Here is a 13,958-nt window from a genome sequence, read left to right on the forward strand (position 1 = left end):
GTTCACATAAAAGCCAATTACAAACAGTTTTACAGTGAATAATGCAAAAAAAATTACCTACATAAGTATTGCTGTTGTTCACGCTTTTATAAAAATGATTTTATGTCATTTCTCTATACTTCTTATTTGTTTTCATCACTTGCTTTGCCTAAGTGAAGCTCTTAACTGTATTGTTTCAAACGTTGCGTTTAAATTGCTTAGTAATGCTTATTTCCTGTATCAACATCAGTCACCACAAAAACGTGTTTTAACAACCAAGTAATTACATATACTCATTATATTCCAAAATCTTTAATTAAAACAGCTGTACTAATATTCTGTATCGTTCGTTATTCAAAAGTTCAATCAATAAAAATATACAAAAGTTTCTAATTTATATTTTATTAAACAAATAATAAATCAATTTATCACATATTTCTTACAAATATGTTATGTTTTGTATAAGTAATTGCGCCAGGTAAACTAAATTTGCAACAGTAAAACTACTGATTGACGTCTTTACAGCTTCAAATACATAACAGTATCAGTCTATTCAGAAATGTTCACGTTGTTGTTAGTTGTCGTCAGCTTCTTCAATGGTGGTGTATTTTCATTGTTGTTTAAAGCTTGTTCATAATCATCAAAATTTATGCCAATTTTGGACAGTGTACTAGTTATATTTATAATTTCTTCTAATGACAAATTGTTCGTTGAAATTTTGTTTAATATAAACATTAAACGACCTCCACCTTGTGGTTTTTCATGTATTGTTCCACCTAGTCCGAATTCACAAATCATCTTCATTTCAGCCTTTACTTGGTCTGCGGTGAACCTAGTGCTCTTAGTAATAGCATTACATGGTACTAATCCTCCAGGGTAAAGCAAAATTTTTCTAACAAGCTGAGATTGAATCATTGGCTCTATAAATCCTAAATTAATATAGCCAGATAACAACTTTTTATGTTTTAAAAAGTATTGCGAGAGTTCTATAGATTTCTCGGCATTTTGCAAATTTATTTGAATCAATTCTTCCTTAGTATTTAAATTGCTGTCTAAAGCTTCTTTCATTGTTGATACAAAATCTGGTGTAATTGCTAGGTTCTTAGCTTCCCCTGCTGTATGTAGTGCAATGGTAGCATTTTCTGTTGCTTGAAGAATCATTGCTAAGCGCTGTGTGTGGCCTTTTAATTTACCTAGCATCCCTAAACCAAATAAAAATTACAGCGAATTAAGTTATTATTAATTTTAATTGCCTACCTATATTAAATTGCTGCTTTATATTCTAAAATATGAATGCAACATTTTCAATAATTGTATATATATATGTAACTTTCATATTGTGTGTATATCAAACTTCATTAAACGTAATATATATCATGTTTTTTTTCATTATCTAACTGTTAACCTTAAACCTAAAATCCAACAAATTTACTATAAATAAACATTAATAAATATTTTCAATAAAACCGTACTGTAACACAAACGGTGACCTATAGTTGTTAATGTCTGTGTCATTTTGGTCTTTTGTGGATAGTTGTCTCATTGGCAATCATACCATATCTTCTTTACAGCCTAAATAAAATATAATTATATGCACCATTTTAAACTTACCAGAAGTGTATGTATCACTGCTGTGATTTTCTCTCAAATATTGTTGTTGTTCATTGTAATATCTTATAGCCACCTGTTTTGCCTCTGTGTCATATATGTATACTTTCTTTTGCTTACGTAATTTATCAACTACATACAATAATCTGAAATCATAACATAAAAATAAAAAATATTAATAAAAATACATCAAATTAATATCATACAGTTTCTAAAAAAATAATAATACAATTTTGTAAGTATAAATGCAATACAATCTTAAATATCTGAACCATTATGCAGTATTGAATTGTGTTGACAGATAACTGCACTTTCAGACTCAAGCATTTTCCATTATCATTTTGAAATTGTAAATTAATGCCTAGTGCACACGTACATTAATGTAAATTCATAGTATACCATCATCTTGGAGTGTACTTACGCAGTATTGTGTAAGTCTAGTTATCTGCCCAAATCTGCAAATTTGTAGACAGATGTGCAATTTTATTGGATTAACTATTTATTTCTATTAAAAAAACTTGCTGATGTATTTCATTATCAAAAATGGTTAAAAAATATTAAACATTTGTGTTTTAGAATAATTGTTTTTTTTTCAACTAAGCCATTTAAGGGAAGATAACTCTTTTTGTAATAAAATTATACTGGTTTAATAGGGATTTTTTAAAAATTTTTAACTTGTAGCAAAAAAAACAAGTTCGGTAACACAATTGTTTTATATTTATTTTCTTAAAACATATTATAAAACCTATCTTTTCACAACTTATTTCAAAATCATGTCACAGATTTCTTTTGCACAAAAATGTGTTTTTACATTATCATTCTAAGCAAATTTAGGCAATTTTCAATGCATCGTAGCTTCCAAAATAGCACGGTGACACATCCATTTTATTATATTTTCAACCTTAATCAACCTTAAATTCGAATCAAATGCGAATCAAATTCAATAATCAGGTAAACACACTATTCTTTTTTATATGTAACTTTACTTTTAAGCTATTTTTCAAGCTTCAAGTTAACGTTAACGTCGTTAGAACAGTAGGGCAAATTTTACGCGCTTTGCAATTCAAATTAAAAATTAACGTTAGAATGTAAAACGTTAAATTAAACTAATCCGGATTAGTTAATGACAATCAAATTCAAATTACGTGTAAACTCTTTATAAATATAATTCCAGTGAACAGTATTTTAGTAAATAACACACTTTACCTTGAAATGCTTGGTGCATCAGTAAATTTATCGTCAGTAAGATTAGCATCTCTAAATTCAGGCTGTGGCATACACATAAGAAATCGACTATATAAGCCATCATTACTATTGGAATTCTTTCTTTCTTCATCCAGACATTTGCATATTTCCCCAGGATGTGCCATTCCACAAATGTTAACAACCGGCTTCATGATACAAATATTACCTTCAATTAAAATAAAACTTTTTATTTATCATAAATTTAAAAGCTTAATAACTTAAACTTTCTATTTATCAAAATTAGATTTAAAGTTGTCAATAAAGATACATATACATTAGTAACAATTATAAAAATTTTTTTCAATGTTTTCTAGTGCAACATGTACCCCTCCCACCTTTTTGTTTACAACAAAATAAATAACTTTGACATAACATTTTAAATAGTCACCAAAAAGTATACAGATCTTTACATTAATATAATTAAGAAGTGTGTAAAGTTTTAAGCAATAATCATACATAATTTTAGCAGTACTGCGGGACAAGTAAAAAATGAACATCTTTCTTTTAGTCACAAAGTCAAATAACTCAAAAGATTTTAATCTTATTTCAACAAAAAACATACAGATCGTTTAACCATCATAATAAACAACTATAATAAGTTTCATCATATTTGAATATATGGTTCTCAAGTCATGGTGCGACATGTTTACGCCAGACGGACATGTAAACGCCGGACATTGTATAACATAACACGTTCCGTAAAAATGTTAACAGGCCGCGTATAAAATTATCAATACAACTAAAAAACAGACTGATTCCATTTAGCAGTAACTCCTAAAAAATAGTACCACAAAGAAAATATTTTTAATTTAATATTAGAATGTAGTATTTGTACTTTCTAAATTAGCCTTTAAAACAGTCTGTGTCTGGAGCAATTCAGTGGTTGTCGTTTGTTTATATGTGTTACATATTTGTTTTTCGTACATTTTTTTTACATAATTATGGCCGTTAGTTTTCCCGTTTGAATTGTTTTACATTGTCTTATCGGGCCTTGTATAGCTAACTATGAGGTATGGGCTTTGCTCATTGTTGAAGGCCATACGGTAAATTATAGTTGTTAATTTTTGTGTCATTTTGGTCTTCTGTGGATAGTTGTCTCATTGGCAATCATACCACGTTTTCTTTTTTATTTGAACCCCACACAAAAAGTCAACTTTAAAAAGAAATATCCAAATTTGATCATCGTTATCATTTAGTATCTGATAAGCTTGCTTGCATGCTCATTCATCAAACTAACAATATCCAATTTTAATATTAACCGGCAAAAACCGCATGTAGGCTATTTCGTAGCGTGGAGTGCCCGGAGAAAACCACCAACCTTCAGTAAAAAGTAACAATACTAGTCGATTAAGATTAAAGTAAAGTGCACCCACATAAGAGGGGTTCAAAATTGCATTCCAGGTGTTAACTAGCTAGTGATTATAGAAGTAACTACTTTATCTATACTATTTATACTAAATATTTATCTATCTGGTTTGAAAAAGGAGGAAAATTTTAATATTAACCAGCAAAAACCGCATGTAGGCTATTTCGAAGCGTGGAGTGTCCGGAGTAAACCACCAACCTTCAGTAAAAAAGTAACAATACTAGTTGATTAAGATTAAAGTAAAGTGCACCACATAAGAGGTGTTCAAAATCGCAATCCAAGTGTTAACTAGCTAGTGATTACAGAAGGAACTACTTTTATTACTAGGTCACCGATGTCCTTCAAAAACCGTAATAAAAATAAGGCTTATACATAAAAAAAACAGTTAAATTAAGGCACAAACTGCCTGGCGCAAATGTGTTCCAGTATAAACATATATTTTTTAAAATAAATTAATAATCACTTACTGTTACAAGTCTGTCTTTTCAAAGTTCCTCCATTATATGCTGTTAAGTATATAGTTGTATCATAATCAGAAGCTGCTCCAGTTTTATATAACCCTAAACTGCTTTGCCATGTTTTCAACTCATCCCAAAGCTGTATTTGTCGACTGTCATTGTTTAGTTGCTTCAGTAATGATTCAACAGTTGCAGCTAAAAAGAATATAGAATAGAACTGTATACTATATTTATATATGCTTATTTCAGCAATGTTGAACTAGTCGTAGCTTAAAAATATAACTTTTAGATATAATTTATAAAAAATAAATCAAATTGAAATGTTACATGTAGCAAAGTAAAACTTATATCCGAGTAAATATGTACAGGTCATTCTCCATAATTAGTTTCACTGACTCCAATTTGTAAATCAAATAGGTTTTTGCAACAATTTAACGTTTATTTTGTATTTATAAACACTTTTCTAAAGGTATCCTTAAAAACAGTTCATTTCTATCTGCTAAAAATTGGTTCAAGATGGTCCAGTAGCAAATATTTCAAGCATATTATTATTTCTGTCAAATATTCTAAACGTATCCTTGTAAAGAGTTTTTTTCTCTCTGTTAAAAATAAATTAATGGTGGTCCAGTAGCAGGTATTTCATTCACATTATTCCACTAACACTATAATTATGGATATGCATGCTGTTGCACTTTAATATATGCCAGTGGCAAGGATACATATATTCATTTTTAATTCATTAAGCTGTTATAAACATATTACTGGTATGCTGTCTTAGTGTGGTTCAGCTATGTATGCATACATTTCAAATTAAAAAAAATGAAAAGTATAGTAATTTTTAGTTTTGTTAATTACTTACATTGGTTTATTCTTGATTGCACCTCAGCAACACCATTTGCAGATTCCACGTCCATTATTTCATTTCTTATGGCATCCATTGCTGCTGTTTTGTTCGTTCCAGTAAAGCCGACAGTGGAAGAGTATATAATAGAAGGCTCGTACCAACTACCCCACGAATTAATTTCTGATTTATTTAAAAAATTAGAAACTGCTGTAATAAACGGCGTAATTATGTATTCAACTGGAACACTGTTGACAGTTGCTAAATTCTTTAAAGTGCAATTTGTCAGTTCGTCAAAAGGGTCTGTAATCTTTAGCTGGTAGCGTTGGTTAACTCTTTCTTTGTATATAAAGGCAGCCATTTTTGAGAGTTGCCGTTTACATTTGCTTTGGTAGCGTTACTAAAGGCAACGTTACGTTGGAAGTCATTCTAAACGAAATTAAACGTTTTCGCGGAAAAAGTACGTCATTACATGTTTTGTACAGTTGACGTGTTTTGAAATGGATTTAAAAGATAAATTAAAACCGCTTACCAAAGTTGAAGATGTGAAAAGAATAACAGAATTCATCAAAATTTTACCGTTTGGACTAAAAGATAGATATCAGCATATAACTAATTTTCTAAATAATACAAACAATCATGCATATTCTGTGACAGAAATAGCTGGACAAACTTTAGAAACAATACTACCACGGTTCCAAGACAATATTAGCGATGTATCATCTGAATCAGCAGAAGAAGAATGCAGTAATTATATTAAAGGGGGAATATGTAATGTTGGTATTGTAAATATTTTTCCGCCGATTACAAAATGCTGTGGTATTTTAAAAACAGTTGCATCAAAAGCTTGTACAGTCTACCGTTCCAGATTCAAATCCGTAACTGGATTCATGCATGAAATCAAATGCAACAAATGCCACACACTCTACAAGCGCAATACAAAAGTAAAAGGGCAGGAATTATATTACAAAGATGCTTTGACATTGGACTACTTTATGTCAACATGTGACACAGTTTTTTCAAAGGAGTTTCTGAATATAGTGGACATCGATTTGTAAGTTATTATTTACCTATTAAGAAAATACGTTTTTCTTTTAAATTTTTCGTGTATTGTGTTATTAGCAAAAATTTGCAAACCAGATCGCATAATATAATTCTGGTATACATGTACCGCATGTCATTCATTTCTTTGCATATTAAAACTGTTTATATACTGTCCTTAAAAGGGTACTTTTTCCATCTTTCTAATGTTATCATTTTTATCATTTGTTTTTTTATTATTTCAAAATCCCCTCACTAATAGTATAAATTATTTTAAAAGTATAAGTTAAAAACACTTCCCGAGGTTTTGAATATAAGCTGGCGTCTAAACTCTATCTTTTTTAAGTACATGTGTACATAAAAATATAAAGTCACTGGTCTTGTTTTCCAAATCTATAGCTATTAAAATTTTGGCAAAACTTTTTCTCTCGATTCAACATAGCAGGAGAAATCAGCCTTATAAAATTTTCATATATTTGTGTTCGCCATATTGGGATGATCGTAAACGCAGTTACGATCATAACGTTAACACCAGTGACATAGCTTTAACCTTAACAAGTTAAAGTTTTCAACAAATATTAAAAGATAACGAGGATTTATAAAACTTTAACATAATTATGGCTTATTTTCATACATATAAAAGAAATTGGTCTATGAGCTGAATTTTAAAGGCATAAATGGATAACACCAAAAATTACCAGAAGTCTGAAAAAAATTCCAAAACATAACAAGCAAACATCCTTAAAAATAAAAACGTTAAATCTTCGAAATAACAAACAGTCACCCAACCAAAGGTCAAAATATATTATTATTAAAACATGAATATACGCCTTTGATAAAACCACATTGTTAAATATATCTAACTTTTTTCAATCTAGATACAGAAAAGCAGCTTCGTTCGAAAGTATAGCCTATGCTTATAATGATGAATTTTTGGGTTGTGAATGGATGGACTCTTCAAATTCAACTGAAATTCTTGACAGAAGACGTTTGAGTGAAGCTTGGTATACAAAAACAATCATTGAAATGTTTACCGAGCATCAAATTGTTGAAGAAATTGAGTTTATAAAATCAGATGAAATAGAAGCATTGTTAGAATTTCACGTCGACAAACTGTGGAAAGGATTTTCTAAGAAGTGGTCATCATCATTCCATACTGATAATTGTAAACATGCAGGTTTGTAATTAAAAGAAACTAAATTATATATTCAAATCATATAATAATTATACTTATATCATATGCCAAACACATTGTTTTCAGTTCTGTTAAGATACCAGCGACAAATTTAATATATATATATATTATTATAATATATATATATATTTTTACACCAGCATTGTACGAAATTTCAAGTTTTAAAATTGCTTCATACCATTCTTTCGTTGTAGTAAAATTATTCTTTCTCCTCCCAGTTGTAATATATGTGTTTGTTACGTTACCAGATAGAATAATTAATACAATTATTTTGATACATCCCTTTTTCCCATTTTCATTTTAATTTATACATAAACACAATTGTGCTTTTATTAATTACACTTATTTACTAAAATTGTAATAATTATTCTTAAATATTTTAAGGTTGCAAAAGACTTTGACAATGAAGAAGATAGTACAGATTGCAAAACTTTAAAGGCAAAAGGTCCTTTAAAAAATTGTAAAACCTCCGGAATTTGTGCATCAGTATATAATTGTGGAATTATAAATGGAATGAAAGGATTGTACGGATGTGAATCGTTAACTCAAGTTTATATGTTTTAGTTTGGTTGGTAAAGGAATTATTACATTTCCCGAACCTGTTAGCATATGATGATGCCTGTCATTTAAAAAAAATCATCATCAATCCAGTTAGAGTAGATAAAAGCCAGTATTCGCAATTTCTGACAACCTTAAGAATAGTGGTGGATAAAAAGCATTTCGCCAACCATGTTGATAAGTGGTGTCGACGTAATGTAAACCCGTACACAGATGACCAATTTAAAAACATAAACACAGAAGCATGTGAACAAACCTTTCAATTCGTGGCAAAATATAAATATACTACTAAACATATGTCACATGGAAAAGATAATTTGTTCATGTTAAAACTGTCTTTAATGTTTAATATGGACCGACTTGTTAGAAACAGAAAAAAGTCAAAGTGTTAGTACTGTACCTTATTCAAATGACAATACTTACAAATAACGTATTATCTCTTCTTATTTATTTTACCAGTACCAAGTTTTCATTTCACTTTACAACATAATTAAAACAAAATAATATCAGTAATTATTTTAAAAATCAGTTTTACATGTCTACAAAAAGTTTTTTTATTCCTTTAATTTTATTCAATAAAGTTTGTAAATTACATGTATACAGTGTGCATTTATATGTTTCTTTTAAACAACAACCAATGCTATTGTGTTAACATTGTAAATATCAATATGTAAACAATGTACACCAAACATGGTTTCATATTTCTATGCATGGCAATGTTAACAATGTCAACGATGCAAACAATATATAAAATTTCAAACAATGTTAACAATGTTAACACGATATCGTGTTGACATTGTATACATAGCGATGTTAATGATGTCAACGATGTTAACAATATATAAGTGTTCAAACAATATATACGATGTTGACACAACATCGTGTTAACATTGTATACATCGCGATGTTAACGATGTCAACGATATAAACACTATATAAGAGTTCAACAATGTAAACGTTGTTGACACGACATCGTATTAACATTGTACACATCGCGATGTAAACAATGTAAACACAATATGTTTTCAAGATTGTATACATCGCAACGATGTCAACGATGTAAACAATACATAAGGGGTCAAACAATGTATACGATGTCAACACAATATCGTGTTGACATTGTACACATCGCGATGTTAACAATGTCAACGATGTAAACAATATATAAGGGTTCAAACAATGTATACGATGTTAACATAACATCGTGTTAACATTGTATACATCGCGATGTTAACGATGTAAACGATGTCAACACTACATAAGGGTTCAAACAATGTATACGATGTTGACATAACATCGTGTTAACATTGTATACATCGCGATGTCAACAATGTCAACGATGTAAACAATATATAAGGGTTCAAACAATGTATACGATGTTGACATAACATCGTGTTAACATTGTATACATCGCGATGTAAACGATGTCAACAATGTAAACAATATACAAGGGTTCAAACAATGTATACGATGTTAACATAACATCGTGTTGACATTGTATACATCGCGATGTTAACGATGTCAACGATGTTAACAATATATAAAGGTTCAAACAATGTATACGATGTTGACATAACATCGTGTTAACATTGTATACATCGCGATGTTAACAATGTAAACGATGTAAACACTATATAAGAGTTCAAACAATATAAACGATCCTAACACAACATCGTGTTAACATTGCATACATCGCGATGTCAACGATGTAAACATTATATCAGGGTTCCAACAATGTAAACAATGTTAACACGATGTCGTGTTAACATTGTAGATATCGCGATGTCGACAATATTGAATAAACATCCTGTACTGGACATGAATGAGATTCTGAGGCATAAAGAGAAGAAAACATTAAGCAATAACGAATCAAAACGTCAGATATACTGCCAATAGCATGACAATAATAGAAAAATTACGAAAATCAATGAAAATATAAACAAATAACAGTTAATAAAACACTTCATATAAAACACCTTACAATATGAACACATAAACAACTTTGGTGAATCTATGTCTTCTTTGTTGATACGGAATGGTCCGCCGATTCAGCTTCAAATGTTTAAAACGTACAGTTCTTACACCACTACACAACTACTTTTGCATAGGTACTTTTTCTGTACTAAAACTATGTAGTACTGGAAATTTACTTTAAATATTTAGTACTATTTCTTTACTTTAAAATTATTGTAATATTTATGTACTTGTATTTAACAGAAGATTTCCAGTACTACAAATTTTTAGTACAGAAATAGTATCTATGCGATAGTTGCTGTGTAGGTGGATACCTCTGTTAGTGGGCTATCAGTTCCCAATGATATCAACAGCTCAGTAGTCTGTAGTTCGGTACAGACATGATTAAAAAAAACTTTTTAAAATTGTCCGTTTCTAGATTTTTGAATTATGAGGAAACGAGGGTTTCAATTCCTCAGGTAATGTTAAGTTTACCTTAGACGGATTTGTCTATTGTTTAGAAATTTTTATCATATATCCTCAACCAGTTACTGTTTTGATTCTTATACATCATCGGCCTTGAAATATTCAGATTTAAGCGTTCCTTATGAAGGTAAATCATTAAAATCGAGCCGGAAGCATAAAATTATTGTACGTATTTTTTAATTTTTTGTAATAAAAATAGAATAGATATTTTTATTATTAAATAAAGGCAACAGCAGTATACCGCTGTTCAAATTAAAGTATTATTTTATTGGACGGGTCATATTCAAAAATATCCTTTATTTTAAACATTTTCTTGTATTACCATAATTTTAATATAATAACACATCATTCATTTGTCATTATAGCATTAATGTCGAGTAAAAGTTCATCTATATTGTTAAACATATCTCAAATGCAACTTCAAGAAAAAAGAAACAAAAATGCATGCAAATTGTATCAATTAACGGATTGGTTCTACAAGTAAAGTTATTTCCTCAGTATGAAAAATTAGGATAGTCTTTTATGAATAATGAATGTAATCGGAAGATAGAATTGAGAATGGAAATGGGGAATGTGCCAAAGAGACAACAACCCGACCATAGAAAAGACAACAGCAGAAGGTTACCAACAGGTCTTCAATGCAGCAATAAATTCGTTGTTATTTTTTAAATAATTTTTGAGAACTTAAACTTGTAAATGATAAAGCTATGAAAAATCAAGAGAGAACATTTTCTCGCCAAAATTTCAATGGAAAACAAGCACACTGACCTTTATATCTTTGTTTTTGCTTTTTCGATTCCTTTATTAATCCCCAATCAATATTTACACTAGAAAAGCTTGTTATTTTGAAACTGAGTAGCGAGCCTCCATAAAAGACAGATTTTACATTTGATGACGTATTTTCTTAAGAAACAAACTAATTTCTATTGATATTTGTTATGAAATATGTACACAAAATCTTCGTTTTACAAGGAATACCAAATTTTCGTTGACTCCTATTTGATTTATCAATGTGACATCTTAACAAATACCAGTTTAAATACCTGTATCATATATATATATATATATATATACATTTATTTTACATACTTTAATTGGACATAATGAATATTGTTTGATTTAGACAGACTCTACTTGGTCTTGTTGTTTTAATTATAAAGTCTAGCGTAAAATTAAAATGGATGTATATCTGCAACATGCTATTATACTTTATGAAGATACTGGATTTTATAATTTTGTCCGTATGTCCAAAAAAACTGGACGTAATGACTTTATATTTAATCAACAACTTGAAGGTGGTTTAATTTATTATAACGTGTTAATGTTTTGGAATCTGTTAGACAACTTAATCCGGTTTTAGATTTTTTTAAAGTAAGAGTTCAGGAATATTCGAAACGCAACAACATATTCAGTATTGTTCTCCTTTTTTAGACTTTTAACGAAATAGTAATTGATCGCAGGATTGACTTCTGAGTTAACTATTAAAAATGGAACTGATTTTTTTCACAATTATTGTGCAATTTAATCAAATAAAATCATGTGCGGATATGTTACATAAATTTAAATGAACAATAAACAAAACAGAATCTTGCTCTGCACAGCCTCGCATTTCCCCGTTTCTAAGCCTCATCCTTATATCGTTGATATGTCAAGTCAATGCACTGTTATTGTCCATTAATACTGCACTCGTTCTATTTGAGCAGTGAAAATGCGTTGACCGTATATTTCTATGTCATATAAAGTCACTGACACGATGTCACTTTTCCTAATGAAAATTTAAATAGAAATTGCCGAATTCATAATTAATTATTCATACGACCTATTCAACCTGTTCTTGTTTTCAATGTAAACAACGATGCGTTTAACGACTAAAACTTATTTCTTTTGCAATTGTTATATAAATGTTTCACTTGTTGATATTTTTGGTCTGTAAACTATAAATCATTATGTTTTATGCTTATTGTTGATCTTTGGCTTATTCTGAAACAAATTCGTTTACCATCGATGGACCTTTCATCGTGTTGTATATTTCTCCGTCTGCATGATATGAGGCCTTTTTTATAAAAGGGGGAAATTTCCCAATATTTAAATCAAATGATAGCATTTACACATTAAACGGCAATTAAAAATGTTTTTATTAGATTGCAGTATAAAGACAATAATAGTGCATTGACTTGACATATCAACGATATAAGGATTCGGCACGAAACGGGGAAAAAGCTCGGCAGAGCCTCGCATATCCCGGTTTCTAAGCCTCATCTTTATATCGTTGATATGTCAAGTCAATGCACTATTATTGTCTAAATAGTTATCCTCATATTTACTGAGTGTTAAATGCATTTGTCTGTATCCATAACATACATGTGTAACAAGTCTCGGCAAACGGGGTTCTCCAGATGTTCTGTTGATATTAACAAATATATGACGAGTGTATGTGTGCTTTATATTAATAATCGTGGATTTCTTAAATGACAGACAAAGGGTCATAAACGTGTAGTTAAATTACACCACAAGAACCATACAAATGACTGGACCTGACTTTCTTAAATCATGCAAAATGTATATCATTGCTCATTGTTATCTATGTTAATTTTCTCAATCTTTTATAACATAACAGTCAGATTTCACCTGATGACGTCATATTGTTTCTCGGTGAGGGGATAGACGAACAAACAACATGTTCACTACTCAAATATGTTTCCATTACAATATCTTCTTAAAGTAATGGCATAACAAATTAAATGACTACAGATTCCAATCAACGTTACGGGGGTATTGAAAAAACAATAATTCTTTTATCAGACCGCAGCTGTCATCTTGTCAGTATTGAATTGGTTTATTGGTCAACCTTATATACTGACTAACTTTGTTATTGACAGTCATCCGGACTCTATTGGAACATTTATCATAATACAATATCATTATATTCCAACCAACCTTAGGATATTCTATGGTTTATAGCTTTCAATAGTGTGAAACAAAAGGCAAACACTTCTCGTTATTTACAATTCTAGTATTGTATCTTTAATGAATAAATTAAAATGTGTTGAGGCTGAAACGGCAAAACATAAAACGGTCAACATACTGTCCTTAACAATATACAAATTGCGGAAGGCTTGGTAATAAATTAAAAAGAGACTTTCAACTTGCTGCCATCCACATCAAAACCCCTAAATGTCACATATGAACTTTTCTTAACTATATTTGATTACGTTTTACACATTGTGA

General features: G+C 29.8%; 1 protein-coding gene and 1 pseudogene across 1 annotated transcript; one reads left to right on the forward strand and one right to left on the reverse strand.

The window, feature by feature from the left end:
• Positions 1 to 474: 474 nt before the first annotated feature.
• On the reverse strand, positions 475 to 5,858 carry LOC143078582 (uncharacterized). Its single transcript, XM_076253439.1, has 5 exons — positions 5,516 to 5,858; positions 4,666 to 4,851; positions 2,794 to 2,998; positions 1,591 to 1,733; positions 475 to 1,181 (listed from the first exon to the last, which is right to left on the reverse strand). Exons 1-5 carry the CDS (start codon positions 5,856 to 5,858, stop codon positions 529 to 531), a joined length of 1,530 nt encoding a protein of 509 aa, XP_076109554.1. The 3' UTR covers positions 475 to 528.
• Positions 5,859 to 6,387: 529 nt separating this feature from the next.
• On the forward strand, positions 6,388 to 8,683 carry LOC143078583 (uncharacterized; annotated as a pseudogene).
• Positions 8,684 to 13,958: the final 5,275 nt, after the last annotated feature.

The sequence above is a fragment of the Mytilus galloprovincialis genome, chromosome 6 (assembly GCF_965363235.1).
Source record: "Mytilus galloprovincialis chromosome 6, xbMytGall1.hap1.1, whole genome shotgun sequence".
Lineage (NCBI taxonomy): Eukaryota > Metazoa > Mollusca > Bivalvia > Mytilida > Mytilidae > Mytilus > Mytilus galloprovincialis.